Source organism: Gopherus evgoodei, chromosome 12 (genome assembly GCF_007399415.2).
Source record: "Gopherus evgoodei ecotype Sinaloan lineage chromosome 12, rGopEvg1_v1.p, whole genome shotgun sequence".
NCBI lineage: Eukaryota > Metazoa > Chordata > Testudines > Testudinidae > Gopherus > Gopherus evgoodei.
This window is the reverse complement of record NC_044333.1, coordinates 37,211,839-37,230,921: the sequence shown is the minus strand read 5'-3', so window position 1 is coordinate 37,230,921 and position 19,083 is coordinate 37,211,839. Positions and strand designations below refer to the sequence as shown.

At 39.4% G+C, this 19,083-nt stretch overlaps 1 protein-coding gene across 1 annotated transcript; it reads right to left on the bottom strand.

Moving 5' to 3' along the window:
- Nucleotides 1-935: 935 nt before the first annotated feature.
- Nucleotides 936-18,961, bottom strand: EMC8 (ER membrane protein complex subunit 8). Its single transcript, XM_030581289.1, has 5 exons — nt 18,532-18,961; nt 10,195-10,271; nt 5,837-5,906; nt 5,194-5,288; nt 936-4,540 (listed from the first exon to the last, which is right to left on the bottom strand). The coding sequence occupies exons 1-5, from the start codon at nt 18,754-18,756 to the stop codon at nt 4,381-4,383; spliced, it is 627 nt and encodes a 208-aa protein (XP_030437149.1). The 5' UTR covers nt 18,757-18,961; the 3' UTR covers nt 936-4,380.
- Nucleotides 18,962-19,083: the final 122 nt, after the last annotated feature.

Here is a 19,083-nt window from a genome sequence, read left to right as displayed (position 1 = left end):
GATTTCCAGAGCCTTTTTGAAAGAGGTCCCTTTGAAGTGTCTCAAGCTAGACACCTAAAATTCAAAATGAGTCACTTTTGAAAATCTAGGCCATGGTGCCCAGTGGTTAGAAAAACCATGCTCTTTAGCATGTCACCTAGCCTCCTTGGTCTTAAGTCAACTCAGACAGCTGCTTGGGAAGAAAGCAGGATTTCCTTCACAACCATATGCTGCAGCAAGCCAAGCTCCCATCTTCATCCTGAAAGACTCCCAAATTAGTGCCCATTATTGCTCCTGCCACTAACTCAGAGTCTGCAAAGCGGTAAATAGCACATTAAAAAAACCCAACCACTTTACATTCAAAGTAATTTAGAATAGCATCCTTTCTGGTGCTGATTGCCTATATTTATTCAAAAGCAGCACTTTAAATATCAGATTGAGCTGGGGTTTTCTCTCCTTTTGTGCCAGTTTTCTATACATTTGTTATTTGTTAGAACTGTTCATCACAAATCTTTCAAACATGAATATAGAGGGAAAATAACTTTGTAATACCAATACAACCAAGAGGGCTTTTCTGCATTTCCAAGTGCTAACACAACGGTAATGGGTATTATGGAGAACCCTAAGGCAGATAGACACTACAGCAGGGCTAGCATTTGATTTCTGATCATAGGAACTTGGGCTGGCAAGGCCAAAAGAGTGGTAGGAGCAGAAACTTAAGACATTTGTCAATAGGAGGAGGAGGGAAGAGACCTCTGCATGGCATTCACTGACAGACAATTGGGGCAGAATAAAGGAAAGAGGGATATGCTCTGGAAGTAGTCTTCCCAGCCAGAAGCATGGTGGCTGTGACACCGAAGTAGAGGTAAAAAAAAATCAGGGTTCTGATAGGAACGCAGACTTTTCCCATCCCACCAGCTTTATTTTCCCTGAAAGTTAAAAAAAAACAACAGAAGTTACCTTGCATTCCTTTAATGCAGTTGCTGCCCAAGCCAAGAAATATACAGCTGCTCATACAGATCAGTGACCTAGATTTGTAGCAAGATCAACATGTAGGCAGAGATCCATACTCACAGATTACTTACTTCCTCTCTTCCTTATGTATGCAACCAACATGAATCAAAGCAAGTCCAAGGTTCGCCTTTATAACTTTTTGTCCAGCTTTCAATGCAAATAAAAGGGGTGGAATGGAAACTGTCCAGGTGACAGGGCAAGTCTCATTGGTGCCCTGCTGCACCTGCCCTTTGTTTGTTTAAAACCAGCCTCTGGCTTTATTGGTGGGCAAATGTCCAATGGACCTCACTAGAAACCTACAAGCAAACAAAAGAGGGAGAGGTGGGAGGGGAGAATTTCATATGGTGCTTCTCTCCTGTCCCTTCCAGCAAAGTCTCAATGTTTAACAATACGCTGCTCAGCAAAAGCATTTATCTTTTCTATCAGATTAGAGCCCCCGATGATACATATTTTGCTTTGAGTTAATTTTATTTTACAACTACAAAAAACTGATCTTTACAAAACATTTAGCATTTTGGGAAGCCTTAACTGGATAAGAGCTGAGTATCTGACAGAACAAATTAGTGTGTGTGAATGCATATGTGGCCAAAAACTTGATTACATGACATCGAGTTAGGAAGAATGAGAAATACATTTCCTGTAGCTTCAAAGAAATACCAGCTTGTATTTCAGTGCTGTTTAACGACTCTTCGTGTAACCAGTTCAATTCCCAGTGGCTTCTTAGGATAATGTTATCAGTTAAGTGAAACTTTGTTATGGATTCAGTTTATACCTCTAAACTGATCTCTGAATGAATCCCCCGTTTAAGTCAATTGTAAGAGACAGTTAACGGGCCATCCTTGAAGCAGAGCCTAATAGTCTGCTCAGAAACTAGCACCAAGCGGGCAGATGGTTTGACTGGGTATTGTGACTGTGTGCGCGTTAGCAGGAGATAACACATACACTGAGAATAGACTGAGACAGACTGAAGAAGCAGCTGAAAGCATGTGGCTGGACCCTGGAAAAAACCTGGAGACTTTTTTTTGGGTCGGGGTGCAGGGTGAAAAGGCTGCTCTTGGTGAACAAAAGAAGCTGTCTCCTGTTATTTGATCCCTTCTGCATTTGATCCCTTCTGAACTTTGTACAGTCTTTGTAAATAAACAAAACTGCATTGAAGAAAAACCCGACTATCACCAAATTCTGCTCCCAACTGGATCACACACAGGGCCATAAACTTTGACTAGTCACTCAGGTCAAAAAGGGGCAAACAATAACATCTGTCCTTGGAAAGAATAGCATGTCATAGGCTTTGCCTTATATTCTGCAACCATCTTGAACTGCTCTGTTTATACAATATGCATGATTGGTAATGTTTTTTTCTGTACATCTAGTGCTGGGAACACTCCAATAGCTAGTATATTTAAATCTGTGGAATAGCAGCATGGTTCACTGGTTGTCAACTAGATTTCAGTTTCACTTATTCAGCAATGACTATTCAGCATTTTACTTCCCCAAATGATGTCTGCTTCATCCTTCTCCAAACTAGTGTATCATCACTGTGAAAGAAAGGAAGTACTAATTTCTGTAATCCTCATTCATAAGAATTATTACTTTAGAGTGGGATTTTGGCCTTAATTCTGTTCCCATTGATATCAATGGTAAAACTCGTGTCGACTTTAATAGCAGCACACTATGGTCAACTCAAGAGTGGTTTTGAAAGTCTCATCCCTTACTTTTTGCACAAGTTTCAAAAGTTTGCTTTAAGAAAAAAGCAAAAAATTAGGAGATAAATACTGCCATCTGGATCTTCATTGTAAAGGGTTTGTTTCAGTAGGGATCTTAGGAAAAGACTTTGAGCGAACTATGTTGCAACATGTGTGTGTACCACATACTTCTTATGAGCAAGAGACCAAATTCTCTTAATTTCTGATCTAATTAAGAACTGAACTCAGGTCTTTCAAGGTCTAAGACAAGTTAGTGCATTAACTGCACTATGCAGCCAGTAACTGAGTCTACTTATCTTGCACTCCTTTCCTCCTTACCTGCTTCTCTCCTCACCCAACACCACCGAAGACGCCACAAAGTATCTGATTGACATTCCCCTGTCATCAAGTTTATTTTCAGGTGGTGAGGGACAAGCTACAATAGCAGTTGGTCAGCTAAAGCATTTTCCTTCCATTTGTTGTTACTGTTAAAAAGTGTTGAATGATATAAAATTTATCCTTTCAAGTTCATTAGGTTCACCAAGTTAAGTTGTTAGCAGTTCTACAGTAACACAGTTAACGGAAAGAGACAGAAGGTAAGGTACTATGCATCTGGTGTACCTGGTACAAAATAATACATATAAAAATGACAAAAGAAATTCTGCTATAAAGCTTCTCCATCAACTGGTAAACTTTTGTTAGAAACAGGTATTAATTAGACAGACAGATCAATTTAAGATGAACTAGAGTGTTTCAAGGTTCCTTTGATCCATATGCTAAAGACAGATCAGTTGCCTTTAATTTACAGATAGGTACATTTCAGTCCTATTTGAATGGACAGCGTGCGAATCAGCTCAGAATTAAGATTATCTTTTTAAAATCCAGATAGAAAGATTGCATATAATGAAGATGGCATTTTACTCTTCTGTTTTCTCAACTCCTACAGAGCCTTGTAGTTGATTAAAACTGCTAATGTGCTTTAAGTCCTTTTCACAAATCATAAAGTTAAGATTTGTTTTGGCCTTGGTTGTAACTATTTCTTAGGTAACAACTGTGGTTGTAGTCCCAGTGTGGTTAGGAATCTCTGCAGCATTTGGAATATTGCTTTCAGTATATGTTATTTTGTAGCTATGATATGCTAAACTGCTGCAGAACAAATGCAGTATGTGCACAGAGTATAATCTTTAGCAGTGAGCATTATTCTACTGCATCAATAATAATGCCAGTTAAGAACCAGGTCAAAAGACCAGTTACCACTGGATTTTGTTAACACATTTGTGACTTATAGTTTAAAAACATCTCATCTAAGGACAAGATTCATTTTTGAAAGATATTTCATAAATCTTTAAAAATTACTCTCTCTAAAGATTATAAAAGGTTAGTCAAAACTTTTTAATATGAATAATTTGGACAAGCAGTAGTAGTTCTGGTTTTAAAGGTTATAGCAACAATCACTACAATTGGGAAGGAATCCACAAGGACGGCTATAACTGACAGTTTGTATTTCTTCTAAGGATTCTCCTTAAAAAGATTTGACTGCTTCTGGGCACGTTACCTTTTCCAAGTGACATTCCGTTCTTTATAAATCTGCTGTTGGCGTTCCCCAGAATGTACTGAAGATAACTCTATTTACATTCAAAAATATTTTTTTTAAGTATCTTCAACATAGTGGAAATGCCCATTAATCAAGTCAGTGGAAGCCTCCCTAACATAGGTGTAGGACAGCTTTGTTGATCTCTGGGTTTGTCCAGTCATTCCGTATGTCATCTAGGTGATTATCGAAATCCACAAGGGTTTCGTAGGATTTGCTGTCCAAGAGAGATGTGGCGATCCTCTGGGCTTCAGACCAGTCTTCACAATAATCACTAGAATGTAAAATAACTAGGAATTAATAGTTCTCAAGGAAAATGATCTCCACAGGCTCTTTCAATTAAAAGATAAGCCATAACACTATGCTGCGTGGCTACAGCTGGGGAGGCAGAATACTGACAGAGTTTTGTTTTTATAAGCTAGATTAGGGGTCGGCAACCTTTCAGAAGTGGTGTGCCGAGTCTTCATTTATTCACTTTAATTTAAGGTTTTGCATGCCGGTAATACATTCTAATGTTTTTAGAAGGTCTCTTTTTCTATAAGTCTATAATATATAACTAAACTATAGTTGTATGTAAAGTAAATAAGGTTTTAAAAAATGTTTAAGAAGCTTCATTTAAAATTAAATTAAAATGCAGAGGCCCCGGACCTGTGGCCAGGATCAGGGCAGTGAGAGTGCCACTGAAAATCAGCTCGCGTGCCACCTTCAGCATGTGTGCCATAGGTTGCCTACCCCTGAGCTAGATATTTCTCTCAACATTATGAGAAACAGAAAGCTTTCAAAGCATGGTCAACTACTGCCCATTTTCTACTTACAAGGTCATTCTATATTATGTTGTTCAAGTGTAATAAGACAATTTTGCTCTTTACAGCTATATACACAAAGGAACATCTCTTTATCACAATCCAGAACGAACATATTACTTACAAATGTGGGTCTTTGCATCTCCATTTGTTTTCATGATGCTCATACACATGAATGGCAGGTTCTTTGCACTCCATCGTAAATTTAGTGTTATCCACCTAACATGCAACAGAAACAAATCATATTCTTTCCTTCAAGATCCCAACTAAAGAGATGATATAAAAATGACAGTGTGGTTTTGAACATCATAGCATCTTCCATTCACCTCCATTAATCCATTCAGTGTTTCATCTTGTTGCTGCTTCTGAAGTGCCAATTTTTAAATGGTCTAAAGTGGTCTCTTGTAAATCACCAACATTCCACTGTAGCCCACCACTGCTTTTGACCCATTGAGAAGGTAAGCCATTATGTCATGAAAGGTTTTGGAAGAATATGCCTTCTTTACTCTCCCACCACGTACACAGAATGCAGCAGCTCTCTCCATTACCAAGGAGGGCCAGAAGTAGGCTCTCTTTAGAGCACAGTAACTGCTCTGCTGGCCAAAAGGGGCTGCTTGAATACCCTGCAAAGGACTCCCCAAGGCACTCTGAGGGCTCAGCAAGTTAGTCATCACATTACTCTATTAACAGAGCCAAGAAATGGGATTTAAAACACTCATTCCAATACTGTGATTATAATCAGAAGAGAGATAAATGAAATTATATACCATTATGAGTGCTGGGTCACTAAAGCCCTCTGCAATCCTGGAGGCTACCTTTTCAGCGACCTGGTTTGGACTACAGAAGAAGGTCAAGTTAATTGTACTATATATTTCAGCTGAAACCAGTAGGAAATAAGAGCTGAGAAGAGACATGAGAAAAACAGTGTTGTAGCAAATAGGAACAAGATATTAAACTGATTTAAAAGTTTATTAGAGAATATTTAAATAAAGATGATACAAAGAGTTTGAAGCGTCAGTTATTGGTCATCGGGGGTAACATACAGAGTATAGGAGGACACACTTGATCTAAGTCAGAAGGGTAAGAAAACACTGAATCATCTCCCTTTAGCATATGATCTGATATCTTAGCTCTGTTCCAGCAGTAGACATGATAGCTATTGATTTTAGTAAAGCTTTTGCTACAGTCACATATAATGTTGTTATAATGCAGGAAAATGCAGTCTAAATGAACTTACTATAAGGTGGGGGCACAACTGGTTGAAAGACTGTACTCAAAGAGTAGTTATCAATGGCTCGCTGTCAAACTGGTAGGGTGCATCTAGTCCCACATGGATCAGTCCTGGATATGGTACTATTTAATATTTCATTAATGACTTGGAGACTGGAGTAAAGTGTATGCTTATAATGTTTGCAGATGACACCAAGGTTGGAGGGATTTCAAGCACTTTGGAGGACAGAATTAGAATTCAAAATAACTGATAAATTGGAGAATTGGTCTGAATTCAACAAGATTAAATTTAATAAAGATAAGTGCAGAGTATTTCACTTAGGTAGGAAAAATCAAATGCACAACTACAAAATGGGGAACAACTGTCTACATGGTAAAAGGATCTGGGGTCATAGTTGATCACAAATTGAGTATGAGTTAACAATGGGATGCAGCTGTGAAAGAGACTAATATTCTGGGGTGCATTAGCTGGACTGTCCTATGTAAGACAAGGGAAGCAATTGCCCTACTCTACTGGGCGCTGGTGAGGCCTCAACTGGAGTACGGTGTCCAATTCTGGTTGCCACGCTTTAGGAAAGAAGTGGACAAACTAGAGAATGTCCAGAGGAGAGCAACAAAAGTGATAAAAGCTTTAGCAAATCTGACCTATGTGGAAAGATTTAAAAAAAACTGGACGTGTTTAGAACTGAGGAGGGGAAACAAGACTGAGGTAGACCTGATATGATAACCCTTCAAATATATGAAGGGCTGTTACAAAGAAGACAGGGATCAATTGTTTTCTATTTCCACTAAAGATACAACAAGAAATAACCGGCTTAATCTGCAGCAAGGGAGATTTACATTACTTAGGAAAAACTTTCTAATGATAAGGGTAGGTAAGCTGTGGAATAGGCTTCCAAGGGAGGTTGTGGAATCCCCATCACTGGAGGTTTTTAAGAATAGGTTAGACAAACACCTGTTAGGAATGGTCTAGGTTTACTTGGCCCTGCCTCAGAACATTTCCCGAGGTTCTTCCCAGACCTACAGTCCCATGATTCTATAATAAATGTTTACTCAGACTTGATGTGAATCCAATAGTTTGCAGCCTCCAAACCTTCCCACCAGATCCAGACTATCATGGTTATCTTTTGCTTCATTTCCAGGAACTTGGAAAAGGATATTTCTAAATTTGCTCACCAATCTACATTTAAAACTCATTCAATACCACTAGTAAGCAAATGTATTGATATTTCTTTAACAAGGTACAGTCACTGTGTGGTGCAAGAGTATCTTAGCAACCAAATTTGAAGTGCATAATATTCCTCCAAATTACCCAAGTGCATGTAAAACACAGTCCCTTGGAAGATCTAAGTTATGTGCTCCTCTTATGTTTCTAGAAGTCTTCAATGGATTTACTTTGCTCTAACTAACAAGTCCAGAGCAGTGATCCTTAAACTTCCATTATGCGTGAAACTTCTACTACAGATCCTCTTGCATACTAGCTTCCCTTCATTCCCAATATTCTAAATGCACAATTTCTCTGCAGGAATAAATAGTATTAAAACAGTAGTCAGATGAAAAGTTCACTTTAATGGGATAATTGTGGCTGTTCAGGCCGTGGAGGAATTTAGCTGTTTTGTAGATTTGCTATTTATTTCTTCTGCCTGCATTTAGAGATTTACATTTAATAGTCCCAAATCTCCCCTCATTGCCTACAGCAATTGCTGCTTTACTCCCTTTTCAGGTCACTTTGGAATTCAGTTCTGTCATCCTGTGTTTGCCACTCCTTTAGCCGTGGTGGAGAAAATCACAGCTGAATTTACCCAAAATAAAGCTGTGCTGGGTGCAGATAGGTGTGTGTTTCCGTTTAGTTGGTCCAAAATACTTCTGGAAGTCTTAAAATGTCCCAGACTGTGCTATCATCAGAAGAATGCCTCACAACTTAAAAAGTGATAGAGAAAAGCAGTTCTGCAGACCACCAGAAAATCCTCCACAGACAATAATAATATATTTTATATAAAGAGAAAGAGAGTGTATATAGACAAACATATATGAAGTGTGTATTTTTCAGCAGATTCAGTCTTCACTGAGTTTAGAATCTCTAAAAGGCACAGACACATTTTCACAAGAAGGATTTAACCCCTTATCTATTAATTTTATGGTGGTGTCTAGAGGCATTGTTCTAGTCATTGTACATATACAGAGAGTGTCTCTGCTGAGAGTTCCTTAAATGATTTTATATTCCCTACTAGTTTTGTGGCAATGTGAAAGTCAACAGCAACATCTCCAAAAACTCACAGCATCTCCAGCAAGTCATATGCTGAAGCATATATAGTATTAAAGTATTGTGAAAGTAACTCCTGCCCCATCCCGTTATGTTATAATTAGCAGATTCCAAAGAAAATCTGCTTGCACCTAAATCATAACTGATCAAATGGTAAACCCTCTCAACTCCTCTGATAGCTTCAGAGACATGAGCATTTTTATTTGGAGATATCCCTCAAGACCAGAAGAAATGTTGCTCCAACAAAATGGCTTGAATAAATTAAAATGTTTTACTGAGAACAAGAAGTTAATATTGATTTAAAATGAAAGCATTTATGCCCTCTAATTAGTCTTAATACCGGATACGCTTAATGATTTAAACATGGGAAGAAAAAATATTCAATATACATGTGTAAAACTTAAAATATTGTCCCTTAGGATGACTTTTATTGGTTATTTAATGAGCTGAATTATGAGGGGGAAAATATAGAATTACTCAATTTTAAAATAAGGTATGCAGTTGCATTTAAGTGAGTGTGATTTTGAAGTTTTTCCCGAAATTGCTATTTGCTGAACTAAAGAGCCTAAGTAACTTGGTATTAATCTACAACAGTGACACACAAAGTGGACAACAAATCCATTGTGTCACTACTGTATCTCAAAAAGCACAGTGTTTCTCACAGGACTGCAAATAAAATTTGCAGTCTATAGTGTTTTCATTTTTGCATCAGTACAGCTAGACCAGCACAGCTAGACCAGCACAAACCCCCAACGTGTAGATGTATTGCACTCATGTACAAGTTACAAATCATGCAATTCAAGTCTCCTCTGGCACTGGCAAGTGTGTCTACAACATTAGGCGCTTCCACCACTATGACTACATATCAGTGTAGTTATAGTGATGCAAATGTCTCTGGTCTAGATAAGCCCTAAGTGTATCTTAGCTGTAAAATATTTACAGTGGACTTTACTTTTAAAAAAGGATTAACACACAGCAGTTAAAATACTATAGTTAATTTACAGTGAGTGCATCGTGGATAAAATTTACAAAAACAGCATGAGTGAATTAGAAGCCTAAATTTCATTTTCAAAAGTGCATCAAGTCCTACTGACTTTCAATAGAATTCAGGCTTTGAAATAACTGCTGGTTTTGAAAATTTTACAACTTGTTATTAAAGAGTAATCTTGGGGAAGTGATGAGTAAGAAATGACTTCTGTGTTCTACTTACATTGCAAGACAACTCCATGGCTAACTGGCAGAGTTTCATAAAAAAATAAAGGCAATTAAATAATCAGATCGGGATTAAATCACTTCAAAATAAGTTCCTAAAAGATCTAGAGATTCATGAATAGATCTGTGAATTCTAGTGGATTTCCCTGATATCTGCCAGTTAAGCTGATTAGCAAGCACTGAAACATCCAGTAATTCTATAACATCTACGATCTAGGAGTAATTCTGGAAAAATGGAGGTTTGACACTACACAAAAGACATTTCACAGATATCTAACAGTATTAAGGAAACAAGGTGAAACCACATGACAGTTGTCAAAGTTAAACAACAATCACAGATTATACGTGCAATTATTTTAGTTGGCAAAGTACAAATGCAGCATGAGAGGGTAAACAGGAGGAGATATTGCATCGACACACCTGGCATCTTTCACACGCTCGTTAGCCTGATAATATCCAGCTATCACGTAACTATTCTCTTTGCACCAAGAATCAATCTGAAAGAGTAATCAAAACAATTGTGAGTCCAGAAAAATCACACAAAACTACCAAAAAAGTATACATCTTTCCTGGGGATAAAATGGCAATTGAAACCTTATAACATTTTAGCTAATTGCTAAGGAAGTTAACCAAATGCTAATATTCTTAACCACAACACAGGAAGAAACACAACTATTAAGGAAAAGATATATAAAAATTAATGAAATTAAATTGAACAAGATATTTGAATTGTGACGTACAGCCTGAAATTCAAAGAACAGAATTTATTCTGAAGCACTTGAGTAATCATGGCATAAAATTTTAGGTCTTACTGGCTATTTTCTGTTAGTGTTTAGTTGGCAATGGGAATACTTCCCATTGCCAACTAAACACTAACAGAAAATAGCCAGTAAATAGCCAGGCAAATGTACAGGATGTGAGACTATAACCCCATTTCATGACAGTTGCATCCATTTTGCTCAAAATAGAAGAAGTTCACATAGTGTTAAAATGTTTACTTTTTATATTTTATAATGTTTTCTTTAAAAATCAACTGATGCCTTAAATTTAAGAACTGAAAGATGTGACAAAAAAATTCTGACTATTGTCTCATTCTTCCAAATCACCCCCGTTGCTAGGAGGATCTGCATTAACACAGGATTATTTTTTCTTAATTAAACATTAGAACAATTTACCAAGGGATGTTGGGTGGATTTTCCATCACTTAGTTTTTAAATCAAGATAGAATGTCTTTCTAAAAACATGCAGTAGCGCAGCTACAAAACATGGGTTTGATGCAGGAATTGCTAGGTTAAATTCCATGGCCTGTGTTATATCGAGGTCAGACTAGATCAGTGATTCTCAACCAGGAGTACATGTATCCCTGGGGGTATGCAGAGGTCTTCCAGGATGTACATCAATCATCTAAATATTTGCCTAGTCTTACAACAGGCTACATAAAAAGCACTAGTGAAGTTAGTACAAATTAAAATTTCATACATGACTTGTTTATACTGTTCTATATATTATACACTGAAATGTAATCACAATATTTATATTCCAATTGATTTATTTTATAATTATATGGTAAAAATGAGAAAGCAAGCAATTTTTCAGTAACAGTGTGCTGTGACACTTTTGTATTTTTATGTCTGATTTTGTAAGCAAGTTGTTTTTAAGTGACATGGAACTTGGGCGTATGCAAGACAAATCAGACTCTTGAAAGGGGCACAGTAGTCTGGAAAGATTGAGAGTTACAGGACTAGATAATCATAATGGTTCCTTGTTCTATGAATAAGACTTCACATATGCAAATACTTAAAAAAAAATCTATGAAAGTTTACAGTTTTTTTGAATGAAAAGGACAAATTCAGACCTGGCATAAAGCAGGAAAAAAATAACTGGAAAACAATGGATATTAGCTCTGAATTTGGTCCATTGTCTCTGTTGTTTTGAAAATATACATCTACCATTCCTGTTGCTCACAATTAAGAGTATCAGGCCAGGATAATCCAGAAATTGGGGAGGAAGAGAAAACAGCTAGTGCTTCCCTCCCCAGTTACTATGCATTTTAAAAAACCCAAATAGATTGATTAAAATGGATTCCAAAATGTATTTGATGTTGAACTTTGGCATCTTGTAAATCAAAACAATTTCATATTTAGCAGAATAATGACAGTATTAAACTGTCTAAGCAGAAGAAAGCCATGTGAATAATCCCTCATCCACAGGGGATGACACGGATTTGTGTGTTTTATTAAAATGTCATCTTCTGGCATTGAAACAGCAGTTGGCCCTTAACGGGAGCAATTATAAACCCCATTTCAAGGATTTATGATTTCAGTTTTAATTGCTAGTGGGCTGAAACCTTGGCACTAAAGCCAGCAACCCTGACACAAGTTTACTTTAAAAAGGAAACTGTCAATTTAAAAATTATATTTGTCTGACATTTTTACTGTGTATACTACTGAAAACAATTTCAAACAAGTGTAACTTTTAAGTTAACAGTTTCTTTTTTAAAGTAAACTTTCACCCAGTGAAAAAACTTGTTCTGTAAACAAAGACTGTTAACTTTCTGAAATTAACAGCAATTTTGCTAGGTTTACACTAGCACTTTTCCTTAAATTTCACATTGTTGCAATATCACCAATGATAACCCCAGCATCAACTGGCCACTGATGTTTCTATTCCTGTTGTCTAATCCTGATCAGAGCAGGTCAACATGAGACAAGTGATAAAAATAACCTAGCTCTTATATAGTGCTTTTCACCTGTGGATGTCAAAGTGCTTTACAAAGGTAAAAATGCCAGTGGCCAGTATACCCAAGGGGCGGATCCTCAGCTTGTGTAAACTGTCAGAGCTCCACTGAAGTCAGCTTACTCTAGCAGAGGATCTCTCCCAGAGCTTCTGCCATTGCTAACAGAAGTGGAGCTGCACCCACAGTACTGCAACCATGGAGGATTTTGAAAGCTTTGTGAGTATAGATAAGGTCTGAGTATACAGGCAGTGTCACTGTTATTCAACTATACTACATAGAATCATAGAAGGGACCTCAGGAGGTCATCTAGTCCAACCCCCTGCTTAAAGCAGGATCAATCCCAACTAAATCATCCCAGCCAGGGCTTTGTCAAGATGGGCCTTAAAAACCTCCAAGGAAGGAGATTCCACCAAGGAAAGTGTGGTTGTAAAACTACAACAACCAGCTGGGGGAGCCAAAGGCAGTAACTGAAACTTTTCGTAACTCGCTTTTTAAAAATTCAAAACAAAATGTGCAAATTAAGAATTGTGCAAATTTATTCCTTCCAATCCTTTTGCTAAAAAAGCCTGGTAAAGACTATGAATATTTCCTTAACTCTGTTGTGCCTGCAGGACACATGTGACTTGGTACATGTTCCTTTCCCCATGTGTACTTTGCAATTGAGTTATGACATCATTTCAAGTGTCATTTGATATCAACAGGAATTTTTTTGTATTCCTTTAATACTCATTTTTAGAACTTTTTAAAATGGACAAGGCTGGCACTGAAAATGAACCCTCTGAACTAAGAATTAGATTTAGAAAATATTAACTCAATTTGATGCTCAGGCATAACTCAGAAATCAATGGGAGTTTTTGTTCATTATAGGCCTGATCCTAAAGATCCTCATTCACATAAGCAGTCCATTCACCTTCAGGGTAATGATTACTCACCAAGGAAGAGTTTATATTAATAGGCCCCAGGGGAAAAAAAATACATCCCCTCATTAAATTCAACCAATGCTGCAAGGCTCTTTGGATATCTAGGTGTTTCTGGAAAAGGACATCAACTTTAACTGCATGAATTTTATTGATTTGTTCATTTAAGATGGTTCCTTAACTCAGGATTTTCCTGGTATTCACATTGCTACATTACGTGCAAAACAGCCTCCATTTTAAAAGCCACTACAATGCAGTTACTATAAGCTGTTACATTAATACTCAGCCTTTTTACAAATAGAGAAAGAGACTTTGGGCTCTTGAGAAGTTCTTAAAAATTGACAAGTATTGTAATTTGCAACCCATCTTCATGAACTTTATAATTAGGGCTTGCAAAAATTGATTAATTGTGGGAAAATCAGGGATTTCATGTCTTTTACTTTTAAAATCAATAATCAAGTACAAATAAATAGTGAAAAGGCAATAAATTAAGGATTTTAAGTTTTCTTAAGTTACATAATGTACTAACAATTCAATTTTTCAGCTGTATAAGAAACAGAATATACAGATTAAGACCCAGATCTTGTAATGAGCTTCACATGTGGACCTATTAAGGATCAGGGTCCAATTCTGGATTTAAAAAAAAACAAAAAAAACCCACCTTCCATGATCAGAATACCTTTTTACATAGTTGAATCATTCTGTAATTGCACTGTGTCCCAATTTTTCCTGGATCTCAAAATAAAAACTATAAACAACAAAACATTTGGCACAGCAGTCCCCCACAGCATGTTTGCAGGTTTGGGGCTTTAATCCATAAACTCCTAGGTGTTCTGGTTTTTGTTTTTTTAAAAAGCTTGGAAGCTACATGCCGCCACAGGGCCCTGACTGAAGTCAGCTGTGTTCTATGGGGCTGCAGCAGTCCCTCTGCATGCCACACATTATAGGATCAGGATCTAAGAAAACAAGGCCCCCTTCCTAACAGCTTAGAATCTTAGCTCCTGAAAAACAATGCTTCTGATACAGGCCAAACAGTGAAACACTCCACCGCACTTCAGAGACTTACACACTCTAAGAGAGTGGTCTCCAAACTTTTTACCTTGCACCCCGCCCCCCTTACTCATAATGTAGGGGCCCGAATCAGAGCTGTGACTAAGGCCTGGAGCGGAGCTGGGCCAGAAGCAGAGCTGGGGGCAGAGCTTCTCCCGCAAACATAGCTTCTGTCGCTCGCAACCGATGGGAGAGCGCTTCACCAGAGCATAGAGAATCTTCACCAGATGTGCTGCAGTGGAGCACCTGTATCAGTACAGCTGCGCTGCTGCAGAGCTGTACCGTATGGACATAGCCTGACATACAGCAGTCTGTATGAACTGAGTACTTACCTATATTTTAAACCAATTAATCACTGGAAATGAACAAATATACAAACGGTCACCTAGTTCAGCTCATTTAGACAGAACTGGTGTTTCTCAAAAGGCTACAGCCCTTCATTTTGTCTAACTGTTGCTGTTTCAGCCTCCAGTAACTAGACATTCTACAACTGTGTCCAGTCATTTTAAAAACTAAGAAACATCCTTATCTCTTACTACAGGCTCAGTTTTCAAATTTGGCTGCTTGTAGCTAAGCATCTAAGGACCCAATCACGGAGCTCTGAGTGAGTGGATCCTTATACTCACATGGAACCGCACCGAAGTCAGTCGGCTTCTACACAGCTTGCAGGACTGGGCCAAAATCTGTGTATTTAGGTATCTTAAAATCTGTGTCTGTGCACCCATGTTTGAAAGCTGAGCCTTATTTTGTTTCTTAAGCATTGTCACATCTTTTGCTTATCAACACTGATACTTCATTTATATTTTTTGATGACTAGTATAACTTCAAGAGGTACACATTTAATATAATGAAAGCCACAAGAATACATCAGTCCTAAAATATTAGCTCAGTATATTCCAGAGCAACACAAACAATATAATGTAGGACACTCATATCAAAGTAGCAGGCAATCTGGGAAGTCACAATTTCAGTTTGTTTTAAACTAATGATGCCTTAGAAAAAGTTCCTTAAAGCTAGTCATGGCGGGTGTCAGGGTAGGTCAACACTACCCAGCAGGCAGCGATCGACCCCCAAGCGCTCTCCCGTCGACTCCTGTACTCCAGCACCACAAGAGGTGCAGGCAGAGTCGACAGGGGACCCGCAGCAGTCGACTCACCACGGTGAAGACACTATAGTTAAGTCAATCTAAGTACGTTGACTTCAGCTACGTTATTCACGTAGCTGAAGTTGCGTAACTTAGATCGAGCCTTCGCCTACCCCCAGTGTAGACCAGGGCTCAGTTTGCTTGCAACCACATTATTCATAGATCTGAAGGATAAAAGGGACTGTTATGGTCTAGTCTGATCTCCTACATAACACAGGCCAGAGAATTTCATCCAGTAATTCCTGTATCAAGCCTAGAATTTGTGGTTGAGCTAAATCCTCTTTTAAAAAGACATCCAATCTTAATTTAAAGACATTATGATCACCACATATCTTAAAAAATACAGTATAACATTGTATACTGTACTTCAATAACACCTTTCATCCAGGGAGCTCAGGATCCTTTAAAAACATGAATGAATTTAAAGTTCACCATCTTAAGGTCACAGAAGGGTTAAACCAGGTCCTGTCTACATAAAGAAATTCACACAAATGTGACTACATTGGTATGTTATTGGATTAAATCACAGTACACTGCTGTGGTATAATCCCTACTTTGCAACAGTGCATTATATATACATACATTAGGGGTTTGCTTTGGCATAACTACACCAATAGCGTTATACCAGTGGAACTTTCCTTAATGTAGAAAAGTTCTGAGTTACCCAGGGTGTAACAGTAAATCCATGGCAGATGTAGGAAGAGGAACCTCATCTCTTGTCAAAGTCCTGTGCTCTAACCACATCTGGCTTTACGTAAACATGTATTTCTTTAGTTTTTGTGACCCTGTCTTGACTAAGAAAAACTGGTGCATTTTTAGAAAGAAGTGCTTTTTTAATGTAACATGATTAAACTGGAAGTCATTGAGGTCAAGAATTTAAAAGGCCTCAAAAAGGGATTGGATATATATATGGATATCAACAATAGCCAAAGTTATAATTCACAAGAATAGATTTTGGAAGGGATATTAAAACTTGTGTTTCAGGGTTTAAGCCAAATTCTGTTAGAGACCAGGATAACACATAATATGGGGAGCAGATTATCCCAGATATGCCTACTCTGAAGTTCTTATTCCTTCCTCTGTAGCATCTGGTACTGGCCACTGTCAGACAGGATTAGATGGACCTTGGGTCTGATCCAGTTTGGCAATTCCTATGAGCTATGTGTCATCATCAGAAGCAATCTCCCCATAGACCAGGACACAACTCCTCAAAGCGGCACCAGACCCTGCCAGAACAACAGATGCAAAACCTGCAGACATATCTCCACAGGTACAATGATCAACTCCCACCCACAATACATCTTTCAAGATCCATGAGTCCCACACATGCGTATCACAACATGTGGTGTACCTCATCCAGTGCACTAAATGCTCCAATAACAACTATGTGGGTGAAATGAGACAATCACTACATTCTCAAATTAACACACACAGATGACAAAAGACAAAACCACCACATCACTGTTTCAAAAAAACTATTATTCTGTATCTGACCTCTCATTCCTTATCCTCAAAGGAAATCTACACACCATCTTCAAAAGACGAGCCTGGAGACTTAAATTCATAACTTGTCTAGACAGTAAGAACCATAGACTGAATACAGACATTGTTGTAATAAACCATAAAACCAATCTATAACTCATTAACCCCCTCCTCATTAACCCCCCTCCACTTCACCTTGAATGGTCCCTTGCAATGTGTGTTAACTACTTACGTAGTATTTATTTATTTAACCTTCTATTTAGTTGTGACACTTGGGTATATTTACACAATAAAGAAAAACCTGCAGCTAGCCCATGCCAGCTGACTCAGGCTGTGGGGTTGTTTCATTGCTATGTAGACTTCCAGGCTTGGGCTGGAGCACTGCAGGTTTTTGTTTGCTGTGTAGACATACCCTCTGAGTACAGTTCCCAGACCTGAAGAAAAGCGCACTCTGTAAACTTGAAAACTTGTCTCTCACCAACAGAACTTGGTCCAATAAAAGATATTACCTCACTCACCTTGTCTCCCTAAGAATTACCTACCTTGACTTAAAATACCATTTGTAGCATGTAAACAAAGTTTAATGCCTGTTTACAACATGACTAGTAACAGTATTTAAAAGGTGTTACATTAGATGCTAACTGGTGTTTCAAGTCATGTTAGCTAATATTATTTTTAAAAACCTATGTTTTTTTTCCCCTAGTCTAGGAGGCAGACCTTGTCTACATGGGAAAGTTATACCTGTAAAAGCAAAGTTGTGAATTTAAAGCAATCTAGTTATATTTGTATAACCTGCTGCGCGGGCATTCTTATTCCAGTATATGAGAACCTTTTTCCGTTTAGTTTATATCACTTTGGAAGGAGTAAGATGGAATGTGTGTGTGCACTTGGGGAATTATGCTGGTATAATTATACTGCTACAACTGTCAACTTCCTTTTACAGACAAGCACTAAGTCTACACTAGCAAAGCAGGAGCTGTACTTTTCAGTTGGGGCAGTTTTCACCAGTGAAAAACTGTAGTGCAGAGAGTGTAGAGCATCTGTCTGCATGAAGCCCTGCTTTCCCATGGCTCAGCCTACAAGCCCTTCTGCGAGGTAGAGTTTGCATCTCTCTCGGCCATTACACGCCCCTCAGGATCCTTTTTTGTTTTTGGGGCATTCCGTGGGCCTTGGCAATAAAGTTGTGTGTGTGTTTGTAGACCTGTGCGGGCGCACATGCGAGTCTTCCCTCTTTCAGCTTTGTCTGAGCGAGTCTTTCCACGTCCGGACTCTATCCCTAGCCCTTCCACTGATCTGACACGCGACCTCGGGGCGGGGGGAGAGAGGGAAATGGCTGAAGCTGGTGCCTCAGTCTCCCCACCTGTCTAGCGCTCTAGGGGAGCCGTGAGGGCGCTGACGATGGACCCAGTGCTATTCTCGCTCCTTACCAGCGTCAGCGCCACCTCCAGCATGGGGGCCAGGGCCAGGGTGCCGTGGAAGAGGGGGATACAGTCCACGAACAGGGTGTGGGGCTGCGGCTGCCCGTGGGGCTGCGGGTCCCTGCGGGGCGGGGGCGGCTGCTTCTCGGCCACCAGCAGCCCGTTGACGGCGCAGTGCGGGTACTTGGCTCCGTGCAGCACCATCTTGCAGTAGGCCTGAGTGGTCAGCTTCATCCTGGGGCGCCCTGCTCCGCCGCGGGGGCCGGCCCCCAGTCCGCCCGCCTCGCCTCGCCTCACGGCGCGCGGGGGGGCACCATAGGCGGCGGAGGGGTGGGGAGGGGACGCTGGGGCTTCCCCGCCGGGCCGCGTGGGGCTCCTCCGGGCGGCCCCTGAGATGCCAACTTCCGCCTCAGTCCTCCGCACGCGACGCGCTCGCTCTCACCGCCGGCTGCCGCAAAGCGCTCCCCAGCCGCCCAGCGCTGTCGCAAAGCGCCCCCAGAGACAGGGAGGGGGCGGGAGTCCGCCGACGTCCCACTCTGCACCGCGGCGCGGCGCGGCGCG